At 35.8% G+C, this 19,162-nt stretch overlaps 4 protein-coding genes across 5 annotated transcripts in view; 3 read left to right on the forward strand and 1 right to left on the reverse strand.

Annotated features, from left to right (window-relative positions):
• LOC122327422 (T-cell surface antigen CD2-like) overlaps positions 1–19,162 on the forward strand; it is a 109,427-nt gene that overhangs the window by 33,554 nt on the left and 56,711 nt on the right. The gene's annotated exons all lie outside the window — the stretch shown is intronic.
• Positions 391–5,047, forward strand: LOC122327486. Its single transcript, XM_043222890.1, has 5 exons — positions 391–465; positions 1,876–2,193; positions 2,530–2,820; positions 2,887–4,155; positions 4,499–5,047. The coding sequence occupies exons 1-4, from the start codon at positions 411–413 to the stop codon at positions 3,039–3,041; spliced, it is 819 nt and encodes a 272-aa protein (XP_043078825.1). The 5' UTR covers positions 391–410; the 3' UTR covers positions 3,042–4,155; positions 4,499–5,047.
• On the reverse strand, positions 6,613–10,954 carry LOC122327457. 2 transcript variants are annotated; one of them, XM_043222842.1, is made up of 6 exons: positions 10,940–10,954; positions 10,592–10,764; positions 9,230–9,565; positions 8,066–8,392; positions 7,745–7,860; positions 6,613–7,554 (listed from the first exon to the last, which is right to left on the reverse strand). In XM_043222842.1, the coding sequence occupies exons 2-6, from the start codon at positions 10,641–10,643 to the stop codon at positions 7,486–7,488; spliced, it is 900 nt and encodes a 299-aa protein (XP_043078777.1). In that variant the 5' UTR covers positions 10,644–10,764; positions 10,940–10,954; the 3' UTR covers positions 6,613–7,485. The 2 variants fall into 2 exon arrangements, with proteins under 2 accessions (XP_043078777.1, XP_043078776.1); XM_043222841.1 differs by lacking the exon at positions 10,940–10,954 and having other exon boundaries at positions 10,592–10,933.
• On the forward strand, positions 12,056–15,986 carry LOC122327471 (SLAM family member 5-like). The gene is made up of 6 exons (XM_043222863.1): positions 12,056–12,210; positions 13,948–14,265; positions 14,886–15,167; positions 15,251–15,340; positions 15,474–15,535; positions 15,845–15,986. Exons 1-6 carry the CDS (start codon positions 12,162–12,164, stop codon positions 15,890–15,892), a joined length of 849 nt encoding a protein of 282 aa, XP_043078798.1. The 5' UTR covers positions 12,056–12,161; the 3' UTR covers positions 15,893–15,986.

Below are 19,162 nucleotides of genomic sequence, written 5' to 3' on the forward strand. Positions count from 1 at the left end.
CTGCGAGGTGTTTTTTCCATTGAGCAAAATTAGAATAAATATACATGATTTTAAAATCGATAGGCCTTAAGTCATTTGTTAAGTCTTATTTATCTTCATTTCACCAAAAATAGTAATAACGGTGATGTTTGTTTTCCAGTGCTTTCATTGACTGACTGAATTGTGTTTTGTAAAAATGAACGTTTTTGATGGTTGCGAATCAATGGAAAATCGATTATAAAAATAAAGAATGCATGCCCTTTAAGACCTGTTAAAGTTTTAATTACATCCAAATCAACCTTAAATGTATATCCTGCAAACACAGCGTGTAAACTAGGACGACCTCTGCAAGTCTGTCGTGGGAGGTTTCACACTTTCACAGTTCTGCTGTTGGTTTAGCGGCTAGTTTTAAAAGATCGGATACTGAACAGATGAAGAAAATGCTTCGCGGGGTCATTTTCTGTTTGTGCTGCTACCATCAGATTGGTAAGTTACAAAAATAGTTTTTATTGTTTATTATTTATGCACTTCAGAGTAATAAAGCGTAATAATCAGAATAAGATCCATAAAGTCCATAATGCACATTAAATACTTAAGTACTTAGTAGTAGCTATTGTACTTAAAATGTACTTAAGTGTTGCAGACTTTATACGTCATTATAAATTTAAGTAGACAGACATAAGCTACTTAAAGTGTTTTAAGATTGTAATTAAGTGTGCTTCACACGTATCTACACTGTAAACTTTAGTTTTATTTAACCAATTAGTACACAGCTTAAATACATTTAATACATTTCTAATTGCAATAAAATTACAGAATAGTTCACAGGCATAATGTACTTAGTTGAAAAGTGTACTAAGATTGTACATAAGTGTAAAAGTAGCTGTGCAACGCACTTGATCTGTTACATAATTATAAACCGAATCATGAATATTGTGAAGTCTATTGACTACAGTCTGTTTAATTTTATTTTAAATTGAATTTTCCAGGTCTTGAAAGGTCATGAAAATAAAATGTTAAAAGTCATTGTGTAATTGTAGTTGTGTATGAACGGAGAAGTTGCAGGGTTGATAATGTGTTTCATCAAGGTTTAGCTGATTAATGTTTTGCACCAAAAGTGAAACTTTTAAAATAAGTAGACTTACATTTAAACCATCACTTTGATCAAGGTGTTTCTTTGCAGTTAAGCTAGATTCATTTGACTCTCTGCTACTCTAAACTCCAGAAGGAAGTCACATGGCTGCAAAAGTTGTTGCCATTTTTGGAAACATGTTTGCTTTGAGAGTTTATATCTATTTAATAAATTAGGATTTTCATACACATATTCTTATATTCTAGTGCTTGTTTAAAAATAAATTAGTAATAATAAATATAATCATCACTGCATATATAGCATTTCATTTATTTATAAATTCTTGCTGCCATATTGATCCATAATTCAGGATATATATATATAGTGTTGTGTCAAGTGCTTGTTTAAAAATAGATATTTTTAGTGCAAGTAATAATAAATATAATCATCACTGCATATAATATATTGATCCATTAATTCAGGATATAAATATATATGTTCATGCAATTTGTAAGCATTAGAAAAGTTTTAACACTTTTAATGTGTTAAAAGCTCTCAAACACTGCTTTAAATGACATTGACCAATCACTGGAGGGGTTTGGAAAAATAAATGATTGAATGCATTGTTTGGGAGTCATTGAACAAATAAAAATATAATGGTCATGAGAAAATTCTGTAGTTTTTTGACCTTGCATGCATCCTTTAAACAGTTTTTTTGGGACTCCAAAAACCAAAATATGAATATTTGACACAAATTTGAAAACTCTCTAAACACGAAATTGACTTTGTAAACCAGACAAGCCTAATCTCTCTTTATTCTCCAGATGTGTTTGGTGAGTCTGTGTCGGTGACGGAGGGAGATTCTGTGACTCTAAACACTAATCTCACTGAAATACATGAACATGATGATATACTGTGGAAATTTGGAGCTGAACGGTTTCAAATAGCTAAAATGAAGAAAAGGATTCGAAATGTTTCCACATATGATGGTCCTGATGGGAGATTCAGAGACAGACTGAAGCTGGACGATCAAACTGGATCTCTGACCATCATGAACATCTCAACTCAACACGCTGGAGATTATGAGCTAGACATAGCCGGAGCGAGAAAATCTTTAAAATCATTCAGTGTTTCCGTCTACGGTGAGTATATTAGGGATAGAGAGCGCTGGTATTGGAGTGCTATTGTCCTGCAAAGTTTCTTTCTCCAATTCTAATAATAATAATAATAATAATAATAATAATAATAATAATAATAATAATAATATTTAATCTGCCTGTAGTCTTCATAATCCTCAAGAAACTGGTATAAAATAATAATTTATTCAAACATGCACATAATATATTTACATATAGTTTGAAATGGCAGACACATTTAGTGACCGTCAACACACTAAAAATTCATTACTCTGTTTCACAACAAGCCATGACTTCAAAAGAAGTCTATTTCTGTTATTTTTATTCCCAATTTTTTTTCAGCTCATCTTCCTGTTCCTGTCATCAGCAGCAACTCTTCAAACTGTTCTTCATCTTCATCTTCATCTTGTTCATTGTTGTGTTCGGTGGTGAACGTGGGTCATGTGACTCTCTCCTGGTACAAAGGAAACAGTTTATTGTCCAGCATCAGTGTGTCTGATCTCAGCATCAGTCTCTCTCTACCTCTGGAGGTGGAATATCAGGATAAAAACACCTACAGCTGTGTGATCAACAACCCCATCAGAAACCAGACCACACATCTGAACATCAGTCAGCTCTGTCACACGTGTTCAGGTACAGCAGAGCTGATGTCTTTTGTTGATCAGACTGATTCAATCCCTCATGTGTATGTTTTTCCAGTTCCTCCGGACTCAGTGTCTCTGGTTGCTCTGACCTCTGCTGGATCTCTGTTGATTGTCGCTGCTGTCGGGATCTTCTGGATCTGCAGGAAATATAGAAAAAACGATCAGGAAGGCAAGTGCTATCTACTATTTTTTAAAAAGTTAACATTGTAACAAATAAAACTTTTAAAATATACTTAAAAGAAATATTTAGCCAACTGATGATGGCCTATTTTATCGTTTAGTTATTGTTCTCAACATTTTTTTGGTCAACATTCTTTGTATGTAATATCTGTCGGGTTTGACTATGTCACTAGATCGCACTAAAATTAGTATATAAAATTGTATATAACAATACTGAAATTCCCTATTTACTACTCACATATAACCCAAAGCCGAGTCTGTAATTATCAATCTGCATGAACACTGAAAATGCAAAAGCATGAATGTTTAATTTTAATTAAAAAAAAATAATAATTTTATTTTTATTTAACATAATCTTATAGGCATAAAGGTGCAGCTGGTGCTCAAACTACCTACTAAAAGGTCCAGGGGCCTTATTTACAAAATGCTGAGCAGAAAGCATCCTAAATTTGTTCATTTCTCAGATATGCGTACTCGAGTTTCACAGAAAAAAACTTTTACATGTGATATCTGTGTATAACAAATGATTTTGAACGTGCATGCAAATTAATGGTTTCAGCTCTCTGTTTGCAAACAACTCCTAATTAATATCATTAAAGGAGCTTTATGTAGTGGTTGAACTATGTATTGCAGTCTAAATTAAAAATATTGGAGATATTTTTTTTTTTTTTTTTTTACCCGGCTCCTCCTACTCAGACTTGACACACACGCAGGTTGCCAGATACCCGCTCAGATCCCTTTTAGTTTGCCAGCTTCCGTGACTGAAATGAAATATGCTCTGTTTTCCGCCAACTGGCAACCCGGGATTCAGAAGCATGATTGGTTAAACTGGCAGCGGGCGGGTTCCACAAACCAAAAAGAAAATAACCGACGGTAGAAATTTTATTTTGTGCTTTACTAGAGTCAAATTCCTACATACAGCACCTTTAACGTGTGTGTGTGTGTGTGTGTGTGTGTGTGTGTGTGTGTGTAAGTGCTCTTTAGTTGTCTAGGACTGGGTTCAGTTGTTTTAATGCATGTTGTTGTTGTTGTTGTTGTTGTTGTTGTTGTTGTTGTTGTTGTTGTTGTTGAAACAGCTAAGACTTCTGCTGAAGAGTTATCTTACACTGAGATGACGTTCAACAGAACAACCACAGAGGAAACGGTAAGACTTAAAACGAAAACCCACTTCCATCAGTCGGAAAATAAATACTCTGACAAATCATAATTATGACTTAAAATTCTAAAGTATGGCATACTTTATAGTAATGCGATAAAAGTAAAAAATATGACAAAGTTTTTAAAATACGACATGGTCGACATTATGACACATAAATCATAATTATTGGATTAAAATGAAAATTTTGAAAATTCAGGAAAAAAGTTAAAATGATGACACACTCATTTTGATTTAGTCTCGATTTTGCAGTTTTATGACATTTATTATATTCTTATGAGGCAGATATGGCTTTCTGTATTATTTGTTATATTTGCATTTTTCTTTACAGGAAGTTAAAGGGGACGATCATGTGGATTATGCACCAATCGTGATGAGGTGATGATCGAAAGTCAATGCTTTTCTCAGTGGTTTTCACTAGAAACCTCCAGCAGTGACCTCAGCGGAGTCGGTGGTTAAGTCTCCTAAAGCTTCAAAAGACGTCAATGCATTATTCAACTCTTTCAGCCCATTGGAGCATTTTTATTTTTTTACTCTTATCAAAATGTAGATTCAAAAGGCATGGAAGTATTGATTATTTACGTCTCTACAGGCACGTGGTATGATCTGAGTCTGATGTGTGTTCGTGAGTGTTTCTGTGTCAGTAACGTGGTTGAAAAGCACTTTCACGTCAATGCATGAAAATTAATATTTGCACAAATGCTCCTGCGAGTGATTCTCTAGTCATGCAGCGCTAGTTTCAGTAGTTCCGGCTCAAGACTTATCTTAAAGCAAAGAAAGGCAGGGCTCCCGTCTGCACACTAAACTGTAATGTTCCTGTGTTTGTATGTTAAAATGGCTAACCAGGAATCAAATGCAAAGAATAAATTATTTAAAAATGTGTTGAATTGTTTTTCTTTTTTTTTCTGATGAATCATGAATGCAAAATAAATCTGGCTGGAGTGCATGATCTTAAAATGTTTATTGGTGTATATCTTGTAGGCTAAATATTAGCGCTGGACCTTAAATTGTTATATTTTTGAATCTAACGGCAGGTTTTAATTTAATAGAAAGTTTTAATAACTGGAGTATAGTTACTGAAGTACTGTATAACACCATCTAGTGTTCAAAATAAGACTTCACGTGTAAATGAATAGGGTTTCTATGATTTGAAAACAGGAAGTAGAGGAGGAGGTTTTATAGATTATTTATTTATTTATTTATTTATTTTGTATTCTTTTTTTTTTTGCCAAGTGGGCATTCCAAGCTTTATTTTATATGTTGGAAATTGTATTATTTATTTATTTTTTTCATAATTAGGCGTATTTTGTAACGCAATCAGAGTTTTTTAACAATGTATCCTAGAGCTTGACGCTTTTTTCAGGAAAAAGAACATGTCAGTTACTTACGTTATCATTTTAAAACTAGAAAGTTACAAAAACCCACCGATCTGCTTTAGAGGACATGTGATAAACCTCGAAATGCATATAAGTAAGTTTTACATCCCAGTACGGGACGTACGGAGCACTATCCACCAGCATTACCAACGCTAAAGCTCCAGAAGCTGATGGTGCTGCTGATATTCTACGATCTGCTGTGTCTTCAAGATGTTTGTTCAAGACCTCTCAACCTGGAAAGCACCTGCTGTCTACGCGGTCTGACAGACATCAGTAAGAAAGACATCTAATGAACACCTGCTTGACATATGACAGGAAACAATGAGCAACATATACGAGCGAGACACAAAACACGACGGGATTTCTCTGTGCATGATACCAACCATTTTATGACTACAAACTAAATTGGATCTAAAGAAGAAGATAAAAGACACCTACACCTTTAGATGCCCTTGGGGTAAGCTGATAAACTTCAAATTTTACTTTCAAAGTGAACTATCCCTGTAAGTTGATATTCAGGCTAACATTTTGGTTTGTACATCAACGTAAAGACAAGGGGAGTAAACTCAACTGAACTGTACAAGCATATTGTAAAAAAATGTTCTCAGGCTTTTTTCTGTCCTGATCTGACCAGCAGGGTCAAACAAAATCCTGTCACTTTAAGAAGTAGTTGTTTCAGTTGATCTGAAGTTTCAAAAAGCTTGATTTCTCAGATTACTAGCTATGTTTGGCAAACAAGAGCCTCTAGGGGAGGAAAGATCTCCAGGTCTCTGCTTACTGTGTTTCTCTTTATTGCTGGTCTGGAGCTAGTGAATGGAGTATCGGTTGATAACCAGAAATGGTGGTATGCAAATAACACCCTGAAGCAGTAGCACAGAGCACAATGAACAGAGAGAGACAGCAATGATAGTAAAAACAAACACAGCTGATCAGTAGGCCGTAGGAGATCATTATAGGAGAGCGTTAAAATCAACTTGATTCGGTATAAGCTAAAAATACAGAAATATTTTAGAAACACAAATATTCCAGCCATTATGAATGAATCAATATTTATCGCACAAACAAACAATTCTGTCATGTTTCTTTATTTTTTTTAGTGTTTAGGAAGACTTTTTAAGAGGTAGGAGAAGTATGACATCGGCATCTGCTTCATAGCGGTTTACGGTAACTTCAGTGCTACAGGAATTTTAAGGCTATCTGTTACATTAACAGTAAATACAATAATTCATTGAGTATAAAAAACAATCACAACACACTCTGTTACGGTTTAATCCAGACATCTCAAAATAAAAGAACAAGTAGCACCTCATAAAAAGTCCAAGATGATTTGATTGCGACTTTGATTCTGTAACATTCCTCCAAATATCACATTTTTTCAAGTTTAAGTAACAACGTTTACCACAGTTTGTGTCGGTTATTGGCAGCGAGCATAACAAAATGGCTGCAAAGTGTTTGACTAGCTTTAAAATAAAAACATTTCCGAGCTTATTAAGGGTGTTTTTTTCCCAGTGGTAAGTGCATCGCGATGAAAACCGATGACTAAGGGCTAGTGTTGATTACACCATAAACATTAGCGATCAAATTATACAATCTTTTCCAGAAATTGCAGCAATACCAGTTAAACTAGTCAAAGTTACCAGCAGTTAAGACTTTGTGCCAAATCCTGGTCTCGTGAGGTAAATGTTAAAAAACAGTCTGTTCTGTCGGTTATAAATCGATGCAGGCGAGAGCAAATAATTGATATGTCGAACCAGATATCAGTTATAGTGCAAAGACTAGAAACGGATGTTCCTGTCTGGATCACTTCAATAAACCTCTAATAAATAGCCCTTACTGTTCCATTGCTAATAACATGTTACTATGTTTAATTCCTTTTTTTAATTCGTTTTACTGTCCCTTTCAACGAAAGTATTGGATTGGCTGCCTCGGCCTCGAGTCTGATTCAAGGAAGTTCTGCGTCACTCAAAGAAACGTCTTCCGGGTTCGACTGCGAGTTATTAACGTCTTCGTCCTGTAGGGAAAAACAATATCGCAAATGGTAAAAAACTAAAGAGGAGGACTAATCTTTCCGCAACACAAACTAAATTTACTAGAGACTCGGTATTCGATTTTTCTTTCGAGGTTTTCTTAGTTAAAAGTAATAAAATGAAGACAATATTTCACTGCGTACTTTTGTCAAATCGGCTGTACGTGATACTCACATTCTGTGGTACCGATGTATGTTTCTTGCGGCTACAGTAAACCACACCAATAACAGCAGCAGCCACCAGAAGAAGAGCAGCACATATTCCTACAGCAACTAAAGACAGACCTGAATCTGGAACAGATACATACACGCAGTCATTGTTACTACAGAGAGAATGAAAAGTCAACCATATCAAACAATGCTTTAGTCTAAAATACAGTTTTTTAAATTTGTTCTGATATTGTGCATTTTGCTACTAACATCAGCAAGCATTACCACATCAAAGTTCCCTTTTTCTAAACGGCCTACATCCCAAAACTGAATGAATGACACCTACCAATGCCTGTAACACTGAGTGTCTTCACTCGGAGGATGCTGAAGCTGCCGTCAACGCTGGTCATCAGTAGTTTATAGAGTCCAGAGTCTGTAGTCTTGATGTTCATGATGGTCAGAGATCCAGTCTGAAGATCCAGCTTCAGTCTGTCTCTGAATCTCTCGTTACACTTAACATCTGCGCAGATCTTACTCTGATCTCCAGGGATTTTACCGATGAGAGTCTCATTGAAATACCACGTCATCCCATGATTTAGGGTTTGCGTTTTTTCGGTTTCTAAAGTAACAGATTCTCTCTCCTTCGCCGACTTTGTCTTCATTTCAGAAACACCTGAAACACAAACCGACAGCCGCTGGAGGAACTTTTGGTGAAAAACACTACACTACACAAGATTTGTGAACTTGTAATTGCACAAGCTCTCTGCTGAACTAGTTTTTTCTCCAGCTGATGAACAATAAAAATCCAAACAAAATCGAGACAATGCACACTGCTATTAAAAATCTGTTTTGTACCTTTAACATACTGATATCCACCATAATAATGCAGGCTGTAAAAGAGAAATCCATGTGAAGAATCAAAGCTCATCACATGTAGCTTCTCCAGAAACAGAAGTGTATACTAAAACGTCATCATACTAAAATAATGAAATAAACATTCATTAAACAACAGAAGCTGTAACATAAAGACCAAATGTACTTAAATGATAACAAAAACTATTAAAAGCATGATTATTTAATTGAAATACTTTTGCATGTGGAGTGTCACGCAGGGAATTCTGGGAATATCAGTTTACAGTTTTAATCTGTACGTTTTACATAGATTTGGTCCAATTACTTCTAAAAACTACATTTAACAACATTTTTCTGTAAAATTTAAATGAATTTACATTTTAGATGTTAGATGTTTTACAGTTTTTAACTGTATAAAGTACGGGAATTTACTGTTAAGCTATTAACCTTCTTTATTTTGGCACATAATTTTAATAGGAAAATCTTGTTAAAATTCTACTTATTTTTCGTTTGAGTTGTTTAATGGGATTTTAATTTAAAATCAAAACAAGATGTTTAATGATGTGTTGTAACTCCTGAGAGTCAATTCTCCATTTATTTGTAGATAATCACTTCAGACATTAGCACAACTTTAAACAAACATTTATTAACGACTCACCATTTATGGTAACATTGAAGATTTTTTCACTGCTGCTTGTGCTGCTGATGATCTTCAGTTCATAGAGTCCAGAGTCTGTGTTTGTGATGTTCATGACGGTCAGAGATCCGGTCTGATTCTCCAGCTTAAGTCTGTTTCTGAATCTCTCGTCGCTATCTTTACACTGAACGTCTGTACAGATGTGAATGAGGTCTCCACTGATCTGAGCGATGCGAGTGTCATAAAAGTACCATTTAATATCTTCTTGTTGTTTTGTTTTAACACCAGTGTCAAAAATAACTGAATCTCCCTCCTTCAGAGACACTGGGACTACATCTGATCCAACGCCAGACACACCTGAAGAACAAACATTTAGCATAAGCCAAGCATAACACGCAGCAGAAGAACATCTTTCATTCATACATTAACCCTTCAGACGAACATACAGAAGTATCATGGATGATACATCAACAATACGCAATCCACACATTTAGATCATGTCTTCCAATCAAATATAGGCCTATGAGATCCAGCCCCAGACACCAGATCCTGTCAGAAAAGATCAGTTTTGTCTGGTAACAGAACCAAACCCAAAACCTGTTAATAGTAAGTTTGCCTGGTACCCAAACCACCCAAAAGTGCATTAACAGTATTCAAGAAGATTGAAGTTAAGATCACAAGTTCATTCAGAGTGATTTCCCTGGAGCGCAAGCACCTGGCATTGAAACATGTCATGTCTTTTAGGAGACAATTATACATGCTTTTATATCGTAATTGGTTCTCGTCCATGGGAGAAGATTTTTCTTACATTTTTCTCTCTTTGTCTAGACGATGACAAATATCCCTTGAAACTACACGATGCAGAAAAGACCTAACAACAATGAAAAATCTTTAAAAATAATAATATAATCTAGTCCAGGAAGTCATTGGACTGAGATAAATAGATTTAGTGATTACTATAAATTATATGGTTAAATGGAATAATAAAATTGTAAGGTTATGGAACAAAGCCCTTGTCACGCCTCCCCATTATGATAAAATGATTAGATGTTAAAATATCATGAGCAAATTAACAACAGAAAGAAAGAATCCACAGATCCTTCAACATCCTGTTTTTACCCCATTCCCTTTATTACATTAGCCAGTAAAATACTTAAGAAAATGATTCTCCAATGAATAATGCATTAAAACACCATGTTTTTCCAAAAATATATTTTAGTTCAACTTTTGGAATCTTTTATGTAAATTCCACGTTTACACTAGAATTTAGGTGCTGTTTTCAGCCTAATCATAATGTCAACACAAAACTGGATTTTTCACTTACTACTGTGTCTATTGTAAACTCACAGAAACGGTGCAACATAACAAACAAAGGTCTCTTACCATAGTCGAGGAAAAACAAGATCACAGGGAACGTATTAAAGAAAAGCTTCATTTCACAACTTTTCCTTTTTGGAAAATGAGTGCCTGGTTGGATGAATAAGTGTTCTTCTGTTCCTTCGCGTTAATGATGTTACTGCATCACTAGTCCAAGCGAAAGTGACGTCAGAACCTCTCTATGTAAGGTAAAAAAAAAAAATCATATATAAACGTACATTTAAAATTCAATAAAATAAAAACTCCTACGGCCTTAAGGTCAAGCGAGATCGACCATTTTAGCAGTAAATTCAGAGTAACCCATAGCACCAGCACTCCACCCTGGAAAATGCAAAGCATGAAAACTGAGCCTACCAGGAAGCATAGAAACAATATGATAGGTGCCTGTCCTCTCGGAGTGGAGATACTGTGCTACTTTCCCTCATGCGTCACCAATGGATGACGTGGCACTGGACAGGAAAATGAGAACTGCGTCCGACTGAAACTACACACTTGCATCTCATTGTGATTGGTGTATGGTCCTAAACCTACCAATACTAGCGAGGTAATAATCCAGTTTATAACTTCAACTAGGATATCCTTTTTAAAGCGTATGGTCTCCTCTTTCCATTGATACCAAAATCTCAGTTTTGAAATTTGGGTCACTGTGACTCATAATGCTGGATCAGGTCATATTTCATGACGACAGATGTAACCCAACTCTGTCATTATATCTAACGTAAAAACGGAAATATAGGTTGTATAAGGTCCTCGCACAAACTAACTATAGGATCGTTTTATGTTGGAGTACAGGCTGGTCCATGAACAATATACTAGGTTAAGATAATAAATACATTAAAAAAAAAACTTTACCTTTAAGAAACGTTATTGAATAGCTAATCTTTTTTGACTTACTATCCTGTTGTTTTTCTGGTCCATGTTTTCTCTACTTTGTGTTTCTGTGTTGTGTGTTCTTTCTTGTGTTTTTAAGGTGGAGTCAAGCAGCATGCACCTCTTAAGTCAAGAAGACCAACCGTATTAAAGACACCTTAAACTCACGTGACACACCAAGCTGACGTCAAGGAACTAGCATTGACTGTGCTGTTGTTTTGTGTCAACTGCATCTCTGCTAGAAAGCTTTGTTTGATCTCACCATAAAGACTGCAGATACACAAACTGTAACCAAACTTGCTTGCTGTAATTTTTTGAGCTGCCCTAATAGAATTTAACCATTTGAACCAATGTTTTATCATGCCAGCTTAATTAGCTGCCAAGAAAAAGTATATTGTTGAGCTGTCAATCAGTGTTAGCTATCAACAAGAGTCTAGTTTAGCCACTGACTTAACCGTTTTTTTACATTTTCTTACTGTAAATCTGTTTTGTGAAAGAGTCAACTCTGCGGTTCAGTAAAAGCAGGACAGGAAGAAGACCCTTCACCTACTGATTAAACACGCATGTACAAAAACACACACTCTCAAGAGAAGAGACCACACCAGGTTTCAGTTTGACGCTGAAGATGAGCTGAGAAGAAGTCACAGTTGTGAGATGGCAGACGTTATTAACTTATTGCACACTTCTCACTGAACAATTGAAGAAAATGTATTACATGTTTGCTTTGTTCTGCTTGGGCTGGTGGCATCTGATTGGTGAGTTTTACATATGTTTTTTTGGATTATGTCAGTAGCATTCTTTGATAGATGGTTAAAATCATTGGAAATTATAAAAATGACTTATTGTAGATTAATCTCATGCAAGGCCAAATTTTATAATTGCACGACTAGGGCACATTTTAACTTAGCACGTTATGTTGTAATTAAAAAGATTGACTGATAAATAAATCATAAGAGAGATGATAAACTTTTGTTTTTTGATCAACGCAACACGCATCAACATTAGAACCCCCGGGGTGTAAATCTTTGAACAGGAGGATCGTGAGAGAGCAGGAATTATTCGCTTTTTTCAGACCTTTTACACAATTAAATCTGTGGAAACTTTTGTACTGCCCTTTCGGAAGCTACAGTTCAGTTCAGCAATTTACCATTCTACCATCCTGTGGAAATATTTACACCCCCTCACTCTATATGCAGTGTTTTATTGGTGGGCGGATGGTTCTGCACCTAAAATATAATTTTTGCACAATCAAAATTGAGTTCTTGAGTGATTTATGTTGCTTTACTTGGGTCCTGCATGGATCGTTCCATTTGCGCCAGACTTGCTGACTATCAACTGGATACATTTTGGTGTTTCATCCATACTGTTTAGTTTTTGCTACAAGTTCTGAATAGCGTACCCTGTCTACACTTAGTTCTTCGATGGGACTGTGAGCTCCATCTTAATTAGGGGAATCAGAGTATCAAGACTAGTCCTTAAGTAGGTGAAGGCAATCTCAGGTAAGATTAAGATGTAAAGATTAGCCGTTGTTCAATGTCTGCCAGTATTTTCCAGTCACAGGCCAGGCATAGTTGTCCTGGTTCTGATTTGGAGGAAGGTTTTTTTGGGTGTTTTCTGCCCTTCTCTGACAAACATTGTTGTTTTCGGGAGACTGCTTGCTCTAGGTGACTTGGAATTAGTCATGCTATGCTTGTTTTCCCAAGCTGATACCAGGATCTTGAGGACCTAACTGTGTCTCCAGATGCACCTTGCTTGAATGAAGCTGGGCTTGCAGCCTGTTGCAAGATGTGTTTGAGATTTGAAGTTTGGTAGAGGATATAGCTTAGATTCTTGAAGCATCAATGTTGTTGATTCGCTGATGTTGAAAGCACTTCATAAGTAGCATAAGTAGCAAGACAAACAGCTTTCGCTTTTCTCACAGCCTCCTCCTGTCAACATCGACCACCAGTGTTCTCTGGCAGGATGTTGTTGCCTTTTGCATATATATATATATATATATCTTATGTCCATATAATATCTAATAAAGCTTTGTTTATATATATATATATATATATATATATATATATATATATATATATATATATATATAGATAGAAGGTTGCATTATCATTTAATTATCTTAAAGTGTTCATTTTTATCAATTTTCGAAAATGAGCTTTCATGCAGAGGGTATAAAGTTACTGTCTCTGAATCATTGAAACGAGCTGCGGTTTGATGTTGATGTTAAAATGAAGCTGAAAATGAAATCAACACATCGTCTGCCCACTTGTTAGTCTTTTAGCATTTATCGGAATGAAAATGCTAATTCGTTCTTTGCCACAGACGCCACGTTAAAAGCTTTCAAACACTGCTTTAAATGAAATCGACCAATCATTCGAGGGGTTTGGAAAAAAAGTATTATTGATCAAATCATTTGGGAGAAAATATGCTATTAATAACTCAGCTCAATTAATAGCACGTGCATGCAAGCCTAATCTCTCTTTATTCTCCAGATATGTTTGGTGAGTCTGTGTCGGTGACGGAGGGAGATTCTGTGACTCTAAACACTAATCTCACTGAAATACATGAACATGATGATATACTGTGGAAATTTGGAGCTGAAAGGTTTCAAATAGCTAAAATGAAGACAAGGAATCGAAATGTTCCCACATATGACGGTCCTGATGGGAGATTCAGAGACAGACTGAAGCTGGACGATCAAACTGGATCTCTGACCATCACGAACATCTCGACTCAACACGCTGGAGATTATCAGCTAGAGATAACAGGAGCGAAAAAATCTTTAAAAACATTCAGTGTTTCTGTCTATGGTGAGTAATCCAAACATTAACACAGCTTTTTTGTAATTAAAGGAATATTGACTACAAGTTGAGGTCCACCAACAGCATTTGTGACATGTTGATCAAGGATGGACAGTCTGATAATTTTATAACATGAACGATCTTGAAGACTTTTCTGTAACTGTCCAAATCATGCGTCTCCAATATGACTCCTTTAATGCATGGTTTAAACAGTTTAACTTGCGCTATAGCAGCAGTAGTGCGATGAGTCAGTTTAATCAATTCAATCATTTAAAACTCCTTGAAGTTCGTGTGATCCAGAAGACTTTATTTCAGTGAGGTGATGTACAGAGTGGGAAAAATGTGACGTCATAACTAGAAAGTGTTTGCACGGGTTTTATGTGTTGTTGTTCAATGCAAACTGTACAAACACATCTCATACCTTCTTACCTAGTTACCTATTAAAAATATATGTTTTCAGAAATTAACATAACTGCTTCACCATGTGTGCAATTTACGTTTATATATTTGAAACAGACATTTGACTTACTCAATGTGCTTTCTATGAAAAAATAACTTTCATAGATTTCTTATAAGAGTTTTTTTTAGATTTGTCAATTGTATTTTTCTTTATTCTGTCATGTTTTCAGCTCGTCTGCCTCTTCCTGTCATCAGCAGTAACTCTTCAAACTGTTCATCATCATCTTGTTCATTGTTGTGTTCGGTGGTGAACGTGGGTCATGTGACTCTCTCCTGGTACAAAGGAAACAGTTTATTGTCCAGCATCAGTGTGTCTGATCTCAGCATCAGTCTCTCTCTACCTCTGGAGGTGGAATATCAGGAGAAAAACACCTACAGCTGTGTGATCAACAACCCCATCAGAAACCAGACCACACATCTGAACATCAGTCAGCTCTGTCACACGTGTTCAGGTACAGCAGAGCTGATGTCTTTTGTTGATCAGACTGATTCAATCACTTACATCAGTAACTGTCTCTCTTTTACTCTCCTCCAGACTCTGTTTATCTGATAGCACTGATTTCTGCTGCTGCTGGATCTCTGTTGATCGTAGCTGGGGTTGTGATCTTCTGCATCTGCAGGAAATGTAAAGAAATGTTCTCATGAGTACAATTTAATGAATATGTTGAAAAAAATATATTTTATAAGGTATAAATTACATTATAGTATTGATAAGTTGGTTGTTTTCACGTGTATGTGTTATTTTATTGTTAATGCAGGTCAGACAAAAAGGACAGAGAGGACTCATACTGTACGATTTAAAACAACATCCAAAAAAAAGGTATTATTGCAGTCAATTAGTCTGTGAATCTTTAGCATAGCATAGTTCATTTAAATCGATGTCCCTGCATTGCATTATATTTCAATGAGGTGCTATAAATTAAAAATAAAAAATAAATATATATATATATATATATATATATATATATATATATATATATAATATATATATATATATTTATATAATAATGTCTTTTAAAGCCTGTATATTCACTCTTAGTGCACCTGAAACAAAATTATATTATAATTTAAAAACTAAAATGTTTTTATACTGTTACTTTTGATTGACTGTGTGTGTGTTTCCTTGCAGAAATCAATCGATGGGCATCTGTATGGAAATTTCACAGCAAAGCCTTGATCATATACATAATTTGTTGTAATAGAATAAATGTTATACATTAACAATATCTAATAGAAAACAAATAAAAGAGGGAAAGAAAGGCTGAAAGAAGGCTGTTGTAATTAGCTTAAAGGAAGCCCTGAAACCCTGTATATCTATGTATATTATCTATTATATTATTATTATTATTATTATTATAATAATTATTATTATTATTATTATTATTATTATTATTATTATTATTATTATTAATAATAATAATAATAATAATAATAATAATAATAATAATAATAATAAAGATATTATTATTATTATTATTATTATTATTATTATTATTATTATTATTATTATTGATAGTAAATAAATGTAAAGTTTTTAAGACTATTATTTTGTACTATTTAACTTGTCATTTGGATGTGAGCAATAGGTCCTGATCCAATCGGTGTATAAAATCAAAGTACCACGAGAGCGTTTGACCGCTGATGGGTCCACGTGCTCACGATACTTTCATGTCATACACTGGTCTATATATATGTATATGTGTGTGTGTGTGTGTATATATATGTATATGTATATATATGTTTTTATGCATGTTTGGGTTTCCACGGCATTTACTGATCTGACCAGCAGGGGTCAGCAGCGTTTTGAGAAACAACCGATGAAAAAAAAAAACATATTTTCATATCTTTCAAAGATTCTCTATGCACACTAAATCATCAAAATCAGCTGACTGTACAAAATATATATAATTATTGTGGCGATTGTACAATTCATACAATTATTATATTTTTAACAGTAGTAGTATTGATAGATTGGCACATAATCAGTTTTATCAGTGTCTGACCCAAATGTTGTCACCACTTTCATTCAATGTGTCTAATGGCGCCATCTAGTGGGATTTAAATATCAACACAGCGTCACAGCTCTATGCGGTGCGGCTTTTAAAAGTCACGTGACATAACACGTGACGTGAAAGTATCGTCACTTTGGTGTGCACATGAAGCTAAGAGAGATCATTTGAATCCCCAGCTAAAGCTGGTTAACGCCATGAAAACAAATATCATTTAACAGAAAAAGGAAAGTTGTTGAAAGGCTGTTATACAGTTTTTCCATTCCTCAAAAGAAATCTGATGAATGACTAAATAGATAGATAGTCTAATAGATAATCTTATACACTAGTCAAGTCAAGTCAAGTCAAGTCAAGTCAAGTCAAGTGGCTTTTTATTGTCATTTCAACTACATAGCTGTGCAGAACATAGTGAAACGAGACATTTCTCCTGGACCTGGTGCTACATAAAGCACAATACAAAAAAAAACACACACTGAGCTAAGACAGTGTCTTAGCCACATAAAGTGCAAAGTGTGCAGACTAGTGCAAACAGCAAGGAAGTAGAGTGCAAAACCCAGTGTGCAAACTAGTGCAAACAGTGCAAAGACAAAATCAGTGCAAGAACACAAAATACAAACAAAAAATATGAAGTGCACAACAATAAATATGACATGCAAGAATGCTTATGGAACAGGAAGTCCTTTCAGGTGTCGTTATTGAAGAGTCTGATGGCTTGTGGGAAGAAACTGTTCAGCAGTCTGGTTGTGAGGGCCCGAAGGCTCCAGTACCTCTTTCCAGATGGCAGGAGGGTGAATAATATGTGTGAAGGATGTGTGGGGTCCTGTACTATATTGTGGGCTTTGCGGATGCAGAGTGTGGCGTAAATGTCCGTGATAGAGGGCAGAGAAACGCCAATGATCTTTTCAGCTGTCCTCACTATCCTTTGGAGGGTCTTGTGATCCGATACTGTGCAATTCCCAAACCAGGCAGTGATGCAGCTGCACAAGACTCTCTCAATGGTCCCCCTATAGAACATAGTCAGGATGGGTGGAGGGAGGTGAGCTTTCCTCAGCCTCCTCAAGAAGTACAGGCGCTGCTTGGCTTTCTTAGTGATGGAGCTGGTGTTGAGTGACCAGGTGAAGTTGTCCGCCAGATGAACACCAAGGAATTTGGTGCTCTTGACGGTCTCCACCTTGGATCCATCGATGGACAGCGGAAAATGGTCACTTTTTGCTCGCTTGAAGTCAACAATCATCTCCTTTTGTCCTTTTGAGATAGATTGTTGGCTCTACACCAAGTTGTAAGCTGCTGCACCTCATCTCTGTATGCTGACTCGTCATTCTTGCTGATGAGACCCACCACGGTCGTGTCATCAGCGAACTTGATTATGTGATTGGAGTTGTGCAACGCTGCACAGTCGAGAGTCAGCAAAGTGAACATCAGTGGACTGAGCACACAGCCCTGAGGAGCCCCAGTGTTCAGTGTGGTGGTGCTGGAGATGCTGTTCCTGATTCGGACTGACTGAGGTCTGCCTGTCAGAAAGTCCAGGATCCAGTTACAGATAGAGGTGTTCAGGCCCAGCAGGCTCAGCTTCTCTATAAGTTGCTGAGGGATGATGGTGTTGAATGCTGAGCTGAAGTCATTAAAGTGAAAATGAAGTCACTACTACTTCACATAGCTTAATCGTCTCCTGATCTCCAGCTTCCTCTGGTCGATAGAAGAATAATTTGGCATAAAACTGGTTTCAGATACCAAACAAACTTCTACTGAAAAAGTGTCAATATACGCATGAATACCAACAGAGATCTTCTGACAGATAAAGACGCTGAATCCGATGTCCCTGATGTTGAGAACTCACCCAAAAGAGCCCAGGTCTCCAGTGAGTCTCTATTCTTTTGTTCCTCTGATGGTCTACACCTCCAGGAAGAAAGAAAGTTAAATATGATAATTCTGTGATGGTTTCTCACTCAGTGTCAAGCGGTTGCTTGTCTCGGGCTTTAGTGAGCCTTGAAAGCTGTTCATAGCAGCACAGGAAGAGCTAAACATGAAACAAATACCCTCTTTCCACTCTTAGTACCTACAAGGTACAAGATGTTTGTCCACCAGCAGCTCAAACCACGTGTCTGTAGAAGACCGCAGCAGGTTTCAGTTTGACTCAGAAGAACCGGTACTGCAAAGCGAGAGAGGTCTTTATTGTATACTTCGTTTTTTCCATTCACCAAAATTAGAATAAGTACACATTTTAAAATCAGTAGCCTTTTGTTAATTCTTAATCGTCTTCATTTAGCTAAAAATATCACAAAATGTTTGTTTTAAAATTCTTTCATGGGTCAAATTTAATTTTGTAAAAAACAAATTTAGATGTTTGATGATTGCAAAATCTGAACCATGAAAAATTGTTAATCTACAATTCATTATTTCATAATTTAACATGGTCAGGCAAGTGCGCTCTCAGTAAA

The sequence above is a fragment of the Puntigrus tetrazona genome, chromosome 22 (genome assembly GCF_018831695.1).
Source record: "Puntigrus tetrazona isolate hp1 chromosome 22, ASM1883169v1, whole genome shotgun sequence".
Lineage (NCBI taxonomy): Eukaryota > Metazoa > Chordata > Actinopteri > Cypriniformes > Cyprinidae > Puntigrus > Puntigrus tetrazona.

Excerpts from the sequence above, each read along its gene's own strand:
- LOC122327486 (XM_043222890.1), top strand. The coding sequence starts at position 411 with ATGAAGAAAATGCTTCGCGGGGTCATTTTCTGTTTGTGCTGCTACCAT. Across the intron at positions 466-1,875 it reads GTGCTGCTACCATCAGATTG|ATGTGTTTGGTGAGTCTGTG; the intron begins GTAAGTTACAAA and ends TTTATTCTCCAG. Across the intron at positions 2,194-2,529 it reads ATTCAGTGTTTCCGTCTACG|CTCATCTTCCTGTTCCTGTC; the intron begins GTGAGTATATTA and ends ATTTTTTTTCAG.
- LOC122327457 (XM_043222842.1), bottom strand. The coding sequence starts at position 10,643 with ATGAAGCTTTTCTTTAATACGTTCCCTGTGATCTTGTTTTTCCTCGAC. Across the intron at positions 7,861-8,065 it reads ACTCAGTGTTACAGGCATTG|ATTCAGGTCTGTCTTTAGTT; the intron begins GTAGGTGTCATT and ends TATCTGTTCCAG. Across the intron at positions 7,555-7,744 it reads ATACATCGGTACCACAGAAT|GACGAAGACGTTAATAACTC; the intron begins GTGAGTATCACG and ends TTTTCCCTACAG.
- LOC122327471 (XM_043222863.1), top strand. The coding sequence starts at position 12,162 with ATGTATTACATGTTTGCTTTGTTCTGCTTGGGCTGGTGGCATCTGATT. Across the intron at positions 12,211-13,947 it reads GGGCTGGTGGCATCTGATTG|ATATGTTTGGTGAGTCTGTG; the intron begins GTGAGTTTTACA and ends TTTATTCTCCAG. Across the intron at positions 15,168-15,250 it reads GCTCTGTCACACGTGTTCAG|ACTCTGTTTATCTGATAGCA; the intron begins GTACAGCAGAGC and ends ACTCTCCTCCAG.